Source organism: Mustelus asterias, chromosome 9 (assembly GCF_964213995.1).
Source record: "Mustelus asterias chromosome 9, sMusAst1.hap1.1, whole genome shotgun sequence".
NCBI classification, from domain to species: domain Eukaryota; kingdom Metazoa; phylum Chordata; class Chondrichthyes; order Carcharhiniformes; family Triakidae; genus Mustelus; species Mustelus asterias.
Window position 1 is genome coordinate 98,126,887 of NC_135809.1, and position 16,184 is coordinate 98,143,070.

At 44.3% G+C, this 16,184-nt stretch overlaps 1 protein-coding gene across 5 annotated transcripts in view; it reads left to right on the top strand.

Annotated features, from left to right (window-relative positions):
• Positions 1-16,184, top strand: part of abcc8 (ATP-binding cassette, sub-family C (CFTR/MRP), member 8) — a 230,982-nt gene that overhangs the window by 73,048 nt on the left and 141,750 nt on the right. For all 5 annotated transcript variants that reach the window (XM_078220631.1, XM_078220629.1, XM_078220628.1 and 2 more), the window contains exon 8: positions 14,773-14,928. In XM_078220631.1, coding sequence (XP_078076757.1) covers positions 14,773-14,928 — 156 coding nt within the window. The remainder of the gene's footprint in view (positions 1-14,772; positions 14,929-16,184) is intronic.

Sequence of the window (16,184 nt, forward strand, 5' to 3'; positions counted from 1 at the left end):
AAGCTGGAGATGCACGGTGGCACAGTGGTCAGCACTGCTGCCTCACAGCGCCAGAGACCCAGGTTTGATTCCCGGCTTGGATCACTGTGTGTGTGGAGTTTGCACGTTCTCTCTGTGTCTGCGTGGGTTTCCTCCAAGTGCTCTGGTTTCCTCCTGCAGTTCAAAGATGTGCGGGTTAGGTGGATTGGCCATGCTAAATTGCCCCTTAGTGCCAGGGAGACTAGCTAGGGTAAATGCATGGGGTTATGGGGATAGGGCCTGGGTGGGATTGTGATCAGTGCAGACTCAATAGGCTGAATGGCCTCCTTCTGCACTGTAGGATTCTATGCACGATTTTGAAATATTTTCCCTCGGCACAAGCCAGTGTGCACCAGAATACTTAACTCTGAATTGTCGGCCTGAATTGGAGAAAGATTTAACAGTGATTTATGGCAACTTGGAAAAGCTGTGCTGTTGTATTAAAGGCATCTTGTTAGGAATTCCTTTACTTGAATTTCAAGCACTTAATCCTGGTGTCAATTCCATTAGTATTAAACATGTGAAAAATCAAGCATCATGATGAACCAAAGTTCAGGGAGTCCTGGCTTTGAAATTGTGATAAGCATATATAAAAAGACATACAAATATAAAATCAAGAGATAAATTACCAAGTCTTGTCTCAGGACTCAAGCAGCTTTACTTAGAAATTCACCCACTTAGAAAAGGAGATCTGAAGAAGATATCCACAACTGAAAATTTAGAAGATCTTCCTGAAACTGTGACAGGGGCTGAAAATAGCAAATAGGAACGCTGGTCAAATTATTTTAATCAAAATGTTATGACATTGCTATGCATGTCTCAACCGCTCCCATGCTATATCAGCCCTCTTGGGAAAATTTCAACTGTCGGCATTATCTCTTTATCTGTGAGATGTAAGGCGGTATGGTGGCACAGTGGTTAGCACTGCTGCCTCACAGTGCCAGGGACCCGGGTTCAATTCCTGCCTCGGGTCACTGTCTGTGTGGAGTTTGCACATTCTCCCCGTGTCTGCACGGGTTTCCTCCGGATTCTCTGGTTTCCTCCCACAGTCCAAAGATGTGCGGGTTAAGTTGATTGGCCATGCTAATTGACTGTAGTGACAGGGGGATTGGCAAGGTAAACATGTGGGGTTACGGGATAGGGCCTGGGTGGGATTGTGATCAGTGCAGACTCGATGGGCCAAATGGCCTCCTTCTGCACAGTAGGGATTCTATGATCAGCAGATGAAAATCTACCAGGGGCCTTGAGCACCCAGTTGCCCACCTGAATCAGCCTCCAGGCAGGTTATTAACAAAGCATCCAGAACACCTTAGAAATGCAGATGGAAAGCTGAAAATCAGGTCTGTTGCAGAGCTCTGCAACCTTGATGGAGAATTGAACGAAGTTTGTGTAGCATGCACTAGACCTGCTTTCACTCTGCATTGAGGCTTCACCTGTGGTCCTAAAAAGGATTGTTAAAGGCCTCTCCCAAACACATGAGCATTTTGGTTTTTGGAAAGATTTGTATGTGGCCATACAAAAATCATCTGGCCTGCTGTTAATCTGTTATTTCTCAACCCAGCACGGAACTGCACTTTAAATATTCAAATGTACTTTTGCAGGATTTATGCCCGAAAATGTAATTGAAATTGTTTGTTAAACAAAGCTCCTAGACTTTGCCACTGCACTGGGCTGTAAGTAAGTATTAGTAAGTGGAGAAGTCAGTCATTCCTGATTAAAATTTCAGAGGAAACAAATTATTCTGGAAGGGTAACATGTTGGCACAGTATAGTGGAGTATCATTATACAGTACCACCAACTGGTGGCACATGATCTTGCATTGTAATTCTCTCACACTGCTGAGTGCCAGTATTAACTGTAATGGCAGGTGAATGGGAAGAGAAATGTAAAGCATGGCAAGCTTAATCTCAGAACACATTTTCTCGTGGAGAAAAAAGGACAATTAGAAGAAACAACATCCATGGTTCTTGTGCTTATAAAGATTCAGTCTTACTGTCTTTAATATACATGGACTAATAAGAATTCCAACCTTACATATTATACAGCTATATAATAGTATTCTGAACTCTCCTGCACTAATAAACGGGGGCTACAATATTAACTATTAGCATGAAGAGATGGCTGTTCCAGTGTATTCACCACTGGACTCAGGTGAAGTGGCAGGGTAACTGGCAATGAAAGAAGTGATGCAGAAGAATGGATGGCAGTGAAAGACATTGATGGGGTGAATGACTGCAAGGGGAGTGAATAGCAGTGAGAATTATAAGGGATAGGATTTATAGTTATTTGGAGAGTAATGAATTGATAGGTGATAGTCAGCATGGTTTTGTGGCAGGTAGGTCGTGCCTTACTAACCTTATTGAGTTTTTTGAGAAAGTGACCAAGGAGGTGGATGGGGGCAAGGCAGTGGACGTGGTATATATGGATTTTAGTAAGGCGTTTGATAAGGTTCACCATGGTAGGCTTCTGCAAAAAATGCAGATGTATGGGATTGGGGGTGATCTAGGAAATTGGATCAGGAATTGGCTAGCGGATAGGAAACAGAGGGTGGTGGTTGATAGTAAATATTCATCATGGAGTGCGGTTACAAGTGGTGTACCTCAGGGATCTGTTTTGGGGCCACTGCTGTTTGTAATATTTATTAATGATCTGGATGAGGGTATAGTTGGGTGGATTAGCAAATTTGCTGATGACACCAAAGTCGGTGGTGTGGTAGACAGTGAGGAAGGGTGTCGTAGTTTGCAGGAAGACTTAGACAGGTTGCAAAGTTGGGCCGAGAGGTGGCGGATGGAGTTTAATGCGGAGAAGTGTGAGGTAATTCACTTTGGTAGGAATAACAGATGTGTTGAGTATAGGGCTAACGGGAGGACTTTGAATAGTGTGGAGGAGCAGAGGGATCTAGGTGTATGTGTGCATAGATCCCTGAAAGTTGGGAATCAAGTAGATAAGGTTGTTAAGAAGGCATATGGTGTCTTGGCGTTTATTGGTAGGGGGATTGAATTTAGGAGTCATAGCGTTATGTTGCAACTGTACACAACTCTGGTGCGGCCGCACTTGGAGTACTGTGTGCAGTTCTGGTCCCCACATTACAGGAAGGATGTGGAGGCTTTGGAGAGGGTGCAGAGGAGGTTTACCAGGATGTTGCCTGGTATGGAGGGGAGATCCTATGAGGAGAGGCTGAGGGATTTGGGATTGTTTTCGCTGGAAAGGCGGCGGCTAAGAGGGGATCTTATTGAAACATATAAGATGATTAGAGGTTTAGATAGGGTGGATAGTGATAGCCTTTTTCCTCTGATGGAGAAATCCAGCACGAGGGGGCATGGCTTTAAATTGAGGGGGGGTAGTTATAGAACCGATGTCAGGGGTAGGTTCTTTACCCAGAGGGTGGTGAGGGATTGGAATGCCCTGCCAGCATCAGTAGTAAATGCGCCTAGTTTGGGGGCGTTTAAGAGATCCGTAGATAGGTTCATGGACGAAAAGAAATTGGTTTAGGTTGGAGGGTCACAGTTTTTTTTTTAACTGGTCGGTGCAACATCGTGGGCCGAAGGGCCTGTTCTGCGCTGTAATGTTCTATGTTCTATGTTCTAGAAGGAAAATGTATAGCACAGAAAAGTTGGAATAGGCTAGTTGAAAAGGACAAATGAATGACAAGTAAATAAAGATCATTGAGGACAGTGGACATGGTGGGAAAGGATGGCAATGAAGGCAAATAAAATGAAAAGCAACAGTAGGAAGTTGTAGAAGCTCTTTGGCGCAAAAGGGAAAGAAGTTGAAAGTGGTGCTGTGGGATAGAACGGGAAGAAGAATATCGCAGTTGACTGAGGGTAAGTGAGAAGGATCTGAAAGAGGAGGCAGCTCACCAATGTGAACAACTGGGCTAAGAACAATATCAGATTCAAATAAGTGACCAAGAGAAGATGATCAGCTGAGCTGAGTTGGAGAAGCAGAGTGCCACTTTGAATTGCTGCAAGTAATGTAAAAGTGTGAAGATTGGAAGAGAGAAACAATTCTGGGAAATAGTGCAGAGTTGGATGAGTTTTGGCCCAGAATTTTGATTCACATTGAGGTTATCAGCGCCCATCGTTGCTAAGGAGTAAATTGGACACCAATTGCTCTTGTCCACATTCTAAGTGATGAAGCATAAAAATCAGGACGTTGTAGTCCACTTTGTCCTATGCCTCCTCAAACTTTGCTATCCCGATAGCTCGCTCAGTGATTCAGCCCTTGATCACACGAAGAACATGAAACTTCAGTATTTCCCCACTAAATGCCTACGAAACACATCCAAAGAAGTTAGGGCTTGTCCATTCAAGTGTGAATACATTTTTAAAAGCATGATAATTCTTTATCATTTAAGGATTCTTTTTCATTTTCCTTTAATTCATGATCCCTTTAATTTTTAATCATAATGAACATTAATTTTGTTTCTTTCTTGCTTGTATTTCCTCCTTAATCCTACGCTTTCATAGAATCATAGAATGATGAATCATAGAATCCCTACAGTGCAGAAGGAGGCCATTCGGTCCATCGAGCCTGCTCCGACAACCAACCCACCCATGCCGTATCCATGTAACCCCATGTAGTTATCCTGCTAATCCCCTGACACTAGGATTAGCATGTCCAATGAACCTAACCCGCACATTTTTGGAGCGTGGGAGGAAATCGGAGCACCCAAAGGAAACCCACACAGACACAGAGAGAATGAGCAAACTCCACACAGATAGTCATCCGAAGTCGGAATTGAACCCAGGTCCCTGCTGCTGTGATGCAACAGTGCTAATCACTGTGCCACCATGCTGCCCTTTCTTTTCACCTTTTTCACTTTCTGCATATGAACTTTCATTAATTCAAACTCATACTTCCTAGCTTAGGCTCTCCATGTCTCAGTGCGGAATCTTCAGTCTGACTTGTTGAAGAGACATTCTGTCTCGTGCCCAGTTCATATGGATTCTATGTCCTTTGTGGAGGGCACCACCTTCTGTCAACACCTTGTGTCAAATTCAGGTCACGTGACTTCTCTCCCAATTTGGCTCCATTGCAGGGATAAGTATGTCCTAGCCATCCACTCCAATTTGAAAAACTGCCATTAACCCTAACTCTTGTCACTCAGCCAATTTATTTTCCAAGTGCCTACTTTCCCTTTTATTCCATGAGCTAGAATTTTGCTCATAAGTCTCTCGTGTGGCACTATATAAAATGTCTTTTGGAAATTCATGTATACACCACATCAACAGTGTTGCCCTTATCAACCTTGTCTGTTACCTCCTCAGAAAATTCCATCAAACATTTTTTTCCCCTAATGAATCCATGTTGGCTTTCCTTAATTATCCTGCACTTGTCTAAGTGACTATTGATTTTATCCCAACTATAATTTCCAAAAGCTTCCCTACCATTGAAATCAAACAAACTAGTCTGGAGTTTGCCAGTCTTATCCTTGCACCCCTTTTTGAATGAGGGTGTAACATTCGCAATTCTCCAATCCTCCGGCACCAACCCTGTGTCTCAGGAAGACTGGAAGATTATCTCAACTGTCTCTGTAATTTCCACTCTCACCTCTCTCAGTATTCTTGGATGCGTCTTAGCTGGTCCCAGTACCATATCTATTTCAAGTAGAGATAGCCTTTCTAACACACCTCCACTTCTCGATTGTAAATTCTTTGCGTGTACCACCCGTAGTCTGGATAGCATCTTCTTCCATTGTAAAGGCAAATGCAAATTTTATGCCTCTGCTATTTCTCCTGCTTGCATGCACAAGTCCCCTTTTTTATCCCTACTCAGCCCTACTTTTTCTTTTACCAGCCTTTTATTATTTGTATGTGTATAGAAGACCTATAAAAGATTCTCTTTTATGTTAGCCGCCAGTCACTTTTCATGTTCTCTTGCTTTTCTTATTGTTTTTTTCACTTCCCCTCTGGTCCTTCTATATTCAGCCTGATTCTCCATTGTACTTTCTACCTGACATCTGTCGTACACACGCTCTTCCTTTTGATCTTCACCGCTATCTCTTTCATTTTCCAGGGTACTCTGGATTCATTTGTCCTACCTTTTGCCTTCAAAGAAATATACCTTGACATTGTACATAGTACTTTTTCTTTGAAGCTGGCCCTTTATTGTCTGTTACCTCCTCAGAAAATTCCATCAAACATTTTTTTCCCCTAATGAATCCATGTTGGCTTTCCTTAATTATCCTGCACTTGTCTAAGTAACTATTGATTTTATCCCAAACTATAATTTCCAAAAGCTTCCCCACCATCTTTTCATTTGATTCCAACTCGCTCAATTCGGATGCATTCTCAACCCATTGAAGTTGACTTTCCCCTAATTAATTATTCCTACACTGGATTGTTCTTTGTTCTTTTCTATGGTCAACCTAAACCTAATGATACAATGCTCACTGTCCCCCAAATGCTCTTCAATTATTATTTGATCCCCCACTTGGGCTAACTCATTCCCCAGAACCAGTTCCAAAAATACCTGTCCTCTCGTTAGACCAAAAACATACTGCTGCAGAAAATTATTTTGAACACATTCCAGGAACTTTCACATATCTTGTCCCTTTGTACTATGTGGACAAGTTGGGCTGAAGGATCTGTTTCCATGTTCTAAACCTCTAAACCTCTATTCCTATCCCAGTCAATGGGTGGAATTTTCCCATCCCACCCACCACTGGGCGGTACACTAACCAATGTCCAGTGGGGACACCACCAGACCCTCTGGGGAGCCCCGATTGCCCCCCACTTCACTCCAGCGGGGTCAGGCATGGTTACACAGTGTTTACCACTGCTGCATCACAGCACAAGGGACCGGGGTTTGATTCCCAGCTTGGGTCACTTTCTGTGTGGAGTCTGCTCGTTCTCCCAGTGTCTGTGTGGGTTTCCTCCGGGTGCTCCGGTTTCCTCCCACAGTACGAAAGACGTGCCGGTTAGGTTCATTGGCCATGGTAAATTCTCCCCCAGTGTACCCGAACAGGCGCTGGAGTATGGCGACGATTTTGACAGTAACTTCATTGCAGTGTTAATGTAAGCATACTGATGACACTAATAAATAAAAATAAATAAATAGGCTGCTAGTTCCCCGAAAGTGGGGAGCTACTGTAATCCCCGCCAGAGTGAAATACTCTGGAGATGTGGGAGATGCTAGCAGGTCCAGAGACTTCAGTCCTGAGCCCACTAATCGTATTTAAATTATATTACAATGACCATGTAAGTGGTGTTTGAGCCTCCCCGCCGATTTCTGGCATGGAGCAGACGGCACCAGAAATCCGGCACTGGGAGTTGCCAGTGGGGTGTGAACACTTGCGCGAACTCCGCAAATCGGCCGATGTGAGAATCTCCCAGCCCGCTGCGCTAATTGTTCAGTGCAACGGGATGGGAGAATCGCAGCCTATGGCTTTCAATTCTCCAACTCCTGGCCTCTCTTCCAGAGCCTGCTTCTAATGAACCTCCCCTCTGTTGCTTAGCTGGCTGGGGAAGGTGAGCTCCCTGTGCGGGTGCAATTATCTTTTAAGGACAGTTATTTAAAGGAACCATATCCTTCCTCTGGGTGCATGGTTGAGACTTGAGCTCTTTTCTATATGTGTATCGGAAACTGTTCCCAGACTCTAAACTCATCCCATATTAAAGAGTTGGGATTTTCACGGAGGAGTGCCCATAATTGGCATGGAGCCAAGTTTCTTGTCCAATTAAGGGAAACAGCCAAGCTCTTGAATCTGAAGGGCCAATCAGAGGCCTCATACCTTAAGAGGAGCAGCAGGCTGGAATGGCAGGTAAGTAAAAGAGATGGCATTTCAATATGGACGTGTCCTTTCACCAACCTTATTAACACTTAAATGAAAGAAAGATTTTTGCGACCATCAATTTGGTGAAGGGAGAAGATGGAGGCCCTCTACAGGGCAGCATGTGGCTGCTCTCACACCCAGATGGACAGGGAATGCCTCTTGATCAGCTTGGAGTGCTGGCCCCCTGACATGCTGCTGACTGCCCGCTTCCAGGCACATAATCTTGCGCCCGTTGGTGCGGCGAACTGGAATGCAACTGGAAAATTCCAGTTGGCTTTCTTTAATTGGACTCAACAACGAGGCTAATTATCCACCCTCCAAATTGGGACAGATAACTGTCACACAGCTACATCCCCACCTCATCCCCATTCACCTCCCTGGTACTCAGCATAGAGCCGTCTCGCAGCTTGCACCATGTGCCAGAGGAGAGGTTGGCATATGTATCAATCTGGTGTTCCAGTTCAAAAGATATGGGCTGGAGTGGCAACAAGCACCAGGTAACGCGCACATTTCATTTCTTTGTTGGACTGCATTCATTTGAAGGGAAAGCGGTTGGTGACTATAGAAGAAACTGTTGTCCCAGTATTGTTACCTTAGGATGGTACCCAGTGATCGATCTAAGCTGCAAATATATGCAGCCACTTAGCAATCCAAAAGTTCCCGTGCAGGCTGCTCCAAAGCTGTCACTAAGATAGTGCGTGTGAAAAACTGTGCAAAAAAATTAACTAATGGCATTGAAATAAGCTGGCCATGCACAATAAAGAAAATTTAGAGGGATCATTGACAATACTTTAAGTTTTCTATGGTCTGTTTAATCACTGGGCACTCCTCAAGAGTAGAATACCAATGTTCACTACTGTACAGTACCAGTCCTCAATCATCCTGTCACAATTTAATTTCCAAATCACCTATAATTTCATGTATTCACTTTTGGATCATTCTTGAGTGATCAAACTTGTGGGGCTATACTAGCTGTTTGTAGTTGTTTCTGGTTTTCTAGATTAACATATAATTGCTGTGTTAGCTGTGACTGCAGAGTAGTATGGGGAAAAGCAACAGGACAAAATAATATTAAAGGTAATCTAACCTATTCTGTTAGTACCTACATATTGTAGTATCTGATTATATTAGGTAACAGGGATTTCTTTCAAAGTAAATAATTCATATTAAGGAGAAAATGCACCGGAGGACAGTACGCAGGGGATTAACTAGCTGCGTATCTTCTTATAAGGGGATCATTATCTCAACCTCTCATTCTCCCACTAGTATTATACTGTTTTTATAATAGAAACAACTGGGAAACATAATAGCTTCCTTTGCATGAATTTGCCCTGCTGTAACAAAGCATCTTAATTGTCTTTTTAAATATTAATCTGGACTCTTACAGCATTTATAAGCTTGAAGGTTTAATTGAACCAAAAATAGCACAACAAATATATCTCCTAACACAGCACTCAATACAAGTGACATTCACAATACATTTCATTGTGCATATATTCTGAAGTTTGAGGATACATTGTGAACATTTAACACTGGAACCATTAATCCTGGTATAGATGAAGAGCAGTGCAGAGACCATTTACCTATGCTAAAATCAAATGGTTCTGTGGCCTGTGACATTGGCACAATTATAATCAGACAAGCTGCATGAGTCAAAACATTCAGAGTGCACTCTGATGAAGGTCAAATAGACATGTGAAAGTATAACGGATAGGAAACATCAATCGCAGGAAAGCAAACAGCTTCCTTTGGCCTCAAAACATGTCCCGATATCTAGATAAGTTCTAATAGCATCTCAGACTAACAAGCTGGAAACATTTCTGTCAAATATTTCAGCAATTGGGATAACCATGTCCATATAATTTTTATTCTGTGATCAAAAAGAGCACCGTATCAGACTACATGCGAGTATTTTAATGGATAGCTAGCTGTCTGCAAGACAGAAAAGAAAGATTAGGTGTAAAAGTAGATATTCAGAGTGGCAGAAGTTGAAAGTGCATGTCCTACAATGGGTTGTGTGTTGGAACCGCTATTGTTTATTTTTTCAATTAAAAATTTGGGGCCGAATTTTCCCGTCCCGTCCTGTCCCACCTGCCACACGAATCGTAACAGGCGAGACACGGACCATGCAGAGGTCGTTTGACCTTGGGCGGGATTTTCCTGCCTTGGGGTGAGCGTGGCCGGAAAATCCTGCCCTTTGACTGTGGAATCAAAAACATAGGGCAGAATTTTCCAGCCCGACCCGCCAGCGGGATCTTCCTGTCTCATCAATGGTGACCTCTCACAGAACGTTTTCAGTAGCGGGCCAGGCGAGCCACGCCAAACATCATAGACATCGGCGGGACTGGAAGATCCCAACGCTGGTCAATGGCCAGCGTTCCACCAGAAAATACACCATTCAGGGCCTGCAGAGCTTGCTCTGGGGCTACCCTGAACGATATTAATACCTCAAGGCAGGAATTCACACACATTTGTCTCTAGATGGGGGCAGAAAAATACCCTCTCATACCTTGTGACTGAGGCGAAGGAATCTCTACCGAGTGAATACAGGATTAATGATCTAATTTTGTCGCAAGAATGTTCTGACTTTCTTTTCACCTTCTGCGTGTGAATCTCCCAACTGATATAGTTGAATGCTAACACTCAGCAAATAACTTGGAGGATGAACTCTATGTCCTGCTTCATTTACGCATGGTTCAAAGTGAAGTACTAAGGGACTGACTTCCAAATGATTAATTTCCTAGTTTTTCCATAAAGTAATCACGGAGATTGGCTTCATCACGCAATTCTTGAAGGGCAGAACTGGATTCCCTTGTAATTACTAAGTTTGGATGAAAAATAAAGCTGTTTATCACAGAAACATTAGTCATGAGCAGAAATAGAGACTTGCAAGGAACATTGAGGCAGCAATTAAAAGTCATTTAAACCAGATAACTGGGAGCGCGGAGGTGATGGGGAGGGGATTGTTGAGGGAGAAGATGTAAAAACCGGTTTCTCGACAGGACAGGCTGCAGGGTGAATGTTAGTTGACTGGCAACTTTGAACACAGTAACACAGGAAGACATACTTGGACCAGAGCCTAGGAAAAAAGCAGACACTGGCAGATTTGAGAGGATGTAAATCCACGTGAAGGTACTAATACAGGAACATTGGAAGCATGAAACATTAGAGACCAGAGCTACAAATAGTATAGAATTTAAGAGACTGTCTCAGTAATGTGCTGGAAGCTTTTCCATCTCTTTCAGCTTGTCAAATGCCAGGTAACAAACCATTGACAATGACACAGACAGTCTTGCTTTAGAAAGAGGATGCTATACAGGTAGTCAGGCATTAAAAAGCTTCAAGAAGGATGGAATGCAAGAGAAAGGGTTTAGAAAATTAATTGTAAATCGAGCCAAAGAACCTGCTGAAGCTGAGTGGTATTGGACGAGATTCTCCGGCCTCACAGCTGCGTATTTCCCGCCGGCATGAGGTGACGCATCGTTTGTTAGTGGCAGAATTCTCTGGTCCTGCCACTGTCAATGGGAATTCCGATTGACATTACCCCATGCTGGCAGGAAACCCATGGGTCGGGGTGCACAGCCGGCAGGACTGGAGAATCCTGTCGGCATGAACGGCCGGAGGATTCCCTCCGTCACCGCTCGACAATCACCAGGCAAGAGTGTTCCCTTCCTGTCGAAGAAAACTTCAGCAGTCACGGGCATTCAGCCTCCGATCTTCGGGTAAGCGTTCTCCAAGACGGCCTTCAAGATACAAGACAACACAGAATCGCCGAGCAGAAACTGATAACCAAGGTCTTCATGCATGAGGACCGCCTCAACCGGGATCTTGGGTTAATGTCACACTACCTGTAACCCCCACCATTTGGCTTGGCCTTGCAAAATCCTACTAACTATCCTGGCTTGAGACAATTCACACCTCTTTGATCTGTGATTATCCCTCTCTCCACTCGCATTGTCTGTACCGGTAAAGACTTGGGAGGGCGATTCTCCCAAAAGTGCTGAATTGGTGGCAAAACTGTTCTAGATCACGCCAGTTCTGACAGGTCAGCTTCTCACTTGAATCTCCCCACTCTGTGCAATGGAGGACCCAGCCGTGAATGTCATTAAAAACCCAGGGGGCGGGGCCTATTCACACCGGAGTTTGGCAGTTCTGGAGCTCTGCGCATGCGCAGTGGCCCCAAACTGTCACCTCATCACCCGAGACTCCTACAGTGCTGCCCCTTCAGCCCCTCCCCGGCTCAATCGCGGCCCCCACAATGATTCCCGGGCCAGACTTGACCCCCCTCCTGTCCCGGTGTGGCCCCACCCCCAAGCGATCCCCCCCTCACCCTAGCAAATCACCGCCACCCCCGCTGATCCCCTCTGGGGTCAGACCCCCCCCCCCCCCCCCCCCCCGGAGGCAGCCCCCCTCCCCCCCAGCTCGCCCCAATCACTGCCCTCCCTCCATCCCAGACTGATCCCAATGCAGAGTGGCAGCGGGACCCCCCCACCCCCACCAATTATCCCTAGGCCCCGCCCACAATAGGCCCTGCACCCTTAGCACTGTCCAATGCCCGATGGGCAGTGCCATGGTGCCTTCTGGGCATGGCACTTTGCCCCTTGGGCAGTGCCAGGGGAAATTGGGTGGCACTGCCAGGGTGCCCAGGCCCAGGGGGCACCACCACCCCCGCCGCCTGACCCCCTGAGGAGGTCCAATTGCCCCCCTCTACATTCCCCGGCGGGGTCTCCCACTAGCTCTCCAAACGTTTGGAACTAGTGTGAACCCCGCCAGAATGAAGTACTCCTGGCGGGGTGGGAGATTCGATCAGGACCTGAAAGGTCTCGATAATTAATTTATCTACATATTTAAAATAGAATAAATAAAGATTTAAATTACTTACCTACCTTCCCACCGATTTCCAGCATGGTCTGGTGGGTGACTTCTCGCCGGCTCTGGGAGATGCGCATGCGTTCCCTGCGCATGCGCACATTCCCCTTCAAGGCCGCAGACGTCTCTCGGCCGGACCCGCCAGAAAAGTGGTGGGCACGGATGGGAGAATCACGGCCTTGATTTCCTGTAAAGACTCGCATTCCAACTATTATCTTGCAATTGAGTTTTTGTTTATCTATGGCCTGTTTGTGAACCAAACTCTCCACTCACCTGATGAAGGAGCAGCGCTCCGAAAGCTCGTGATACCAAATAGACCTGTTGGACTTTAACCTGGTGTTGTGAGACTTCTTACTGTGCCCACCCCAGTCCAACGCCGGCATCTCCACATCATGGAGAATTCCCGCCATTGCATTTTCATGAGTCACATCTTTCACAAAAGCAAGTTAAATTGATAGCAGTAAGGGAATACATCTGTTACTGTTGTTTAGTATGTTTACCGATTGGCAAATAAAATAGCTTAGCAATTAAATTCAAGTCTAAAGTGAGTCAATTCCCATAAAACATAAAACACAGACTTTTCCTGTAGTTATCATGCCACTGAGTCGACGGAGATATCTGTGGTCGACCCAGATTAGTAACAAGGGTAATTGAAGTCATTAGAAAGAAAATCAGGCAGAGTATATAATGAGCAGCCAATTCTCAACCTCCTGTTTTGTTGAATTTTATTTCGTACTCTCTCAATTTCTGTGTAACTTGCAGCCGAGAGCCAATTGAGTCAGAAATCAAGCCCGAGATGTTAAACTTCACTGTGACATTAAGTGCCTTTTTTAAGCTAATTAATGAACTCACGTAAACTCTCTGAATTAAATGACTACACTTTGCTCAGAGCTTTATGTTTATCCAGGGATCTTTCCTTGACTCTCCCCCTCTGTTTAGAAAGAAGGCATGAAGCCTCATTAGAATATTGAGCAGATTGGTCGACCCCCCTTTGTCCTTCCTCTGTTACAACCAGAAGTGGGTGAATTTGAGGCAAGTCGGGTTCAGATTTTTAACCTCCACCCAAATCTAACCCACCCATTTTGGGAGTTAAAATTAATCTCTATATTTCTGTCTGGATGCAAGTTTGTCTGTAATTTGGATGAATCTGTAATTGTGGTTGTGGTCCTACAGAATTAAATTTGTTTAATTGATGATGAATAAATGAAATCGTAAAACAAAGAGATTGTTGCATTGCTAGATACAGATTATCATTCACTGATGATAGGAGTTACTGCAATTCTATCTAGTGTGGGAAATGATGAGACTGTTTTAGCTTGGTTCATCTGGTGGGAACAGGGCAGTAACAGCATCGGCATTGGCAGTCTACACCTGATGCCCCATTCCCAATCCAATTCTGCTCACTACAATATTGCCCAGGGCCTTTATGAGGCTAGTCCAGTTGTCTAACTGAATCAATGTGAGCCTTATTACGTTATGCAAATCAAGTTCCTGTGACTTATGCAAGATCCTGATGACAATTTCAAGATACACACAAGTAGACCGTGCGCTGTGCGTTCTCCACACATTTGTCTCGTGTTGTGAATGGCCTAACCAGCCATTTATAAAGGGCCACTGGAGGCCTTTCATAAAGGAAATAGCGATTTTTTTTTAGCAGAACCATTATTAGCAGGAGTGCCCATTAACAAAACGCAAAATCCTGGCTGCTGCTGCCCTTGCAAGATTTGCTTCCCCTTCTCATGGTCAAACGACTGACTGGTCAATTTCCAATCATTAAAGAACCAATGAGCCATAGCAAGATCCCCATAATTCCCAGGTGCAATGGAAATGAGTTGTTGTGAATGTCACACTTATCAACAATTACACTTTAGCAGAGAGACTGAAACTGTGAGGCTGAAAACCCTGACATTTTCACTAAATAAAATGTATTTGAGTTCATATATTTCCACTTTGTTTATGGTTTATTATCACTTCAAGTTCTGGACTTATACAGCCCCTATCACTTAGTTTTATTTGGTTCAGAAGTTGAAAATAAATGAAAAGAATCAACTGTGAGGAACTTTCCAGATGATTTCTCACGCCAACTGCATTTCATCTTTTTATTTTAGACAAAGATCTACAATAAGATTCTTCGTTTGTCAACCTCGAACATGTCCATGGGCGAGATGACAGTTGGACAGATCTGCAATCTGATCGCCATCGATACAAACCAGTTGATGTGGTTTTTCTTTCTTTCACCAAATCTGTGGGCTATGCCTGTGCAGGTAAGAACATGCTGCATATCAGTTAAACCTCTATAGTCAGGGTCAACCCAACTTTAGTGATGGTTGTGCATATATAAAACATAAAGCAGAGCATTGGAAAGATTGTAGACTTAGCTGAAATTGAGTATAACTTGCCTAAATAAGCATATGTATATTTCTACTAAATCCACTGGGCGCTCGAGACAACAACCCTTGTCGTATCCACCCAATGTAATTTTAACAGATGTCCACTAATGGGCTAGAAATTAGGTCAGATATAGCAGGCACCTATCCTCAATGCAATTCCTGCATGGCGTTCCAAGGGGCTGAGCCATTTCCCCCTCATGAGGTGGCGGAGCCAAAGACAGGGAACTGAGTACAGTGACAGATTCTAATAGATTGTAAAGAGTGTAGGGATTCTATTCGATTCCATTCTATGCCAAGTCTCACACCTCTATCCTCCCAGTCAGTGGAGGCAAGGCCAGCAGCTGTTGTGTCTGAGGAAACTAGATATTCTGAGCTGCTGAGTAGCAGAAGAAAATTCTGGAGCCAGCGGAATGACCGACCCACTGTTGATACACCATTGGATGGATTGCTACATGATTTTATACCGGCAGGTTTCTGACTTTTTGACTCCTGCCAGATTCTCCATACACACCCACCACCAAACCCATTGTGATGGGTTGGGACAATTCCATCTACCATTTCCAGTCTATGGGGGCGATTTTGCGCCCGCATTCGCTGACAGCGAGAATGGTGACACGGATTTACTGTCTCTGCTGATTTGTGCACCCTTTAAAAGTGGCACCCCGATCTCAGTGGAGCCAATCTAGCCAGCTCTATCAGACCCCGCACCACTAAATTGACAACCTACACAATTTATTTTTCAGAGTGCCTGAAAATCCAGACTGAGAACTTGGCTGTGCAGCTGGAGAGCTGCACACTGGTTTTCAGTCAGAGTCGGACACTCTGAAAATGTATGGAAAAATTCCACCCAAAGCCTCTTCTTCAAAGACATTCATCTCATTTGATGTGTGCAAATCAGTTTCCATATCTGCCTTCATCACAGCAGTAGCTGTAATTTACAAAGTAATTTATTAGAATTATAGTTCATTGGGAAATCACAACTCTGCCAACATCATATGAACACTTGAAAAGGGTAAGACCTTTTATGTTTTCTTTCATTCTTTCTTTTGAGTTTTGGTTAACAAATGGCAAAGGCACGACAATATTGCTGCTTTCTGTGGTGTGCACAAAAATGTTGGAAGAATTCTAAA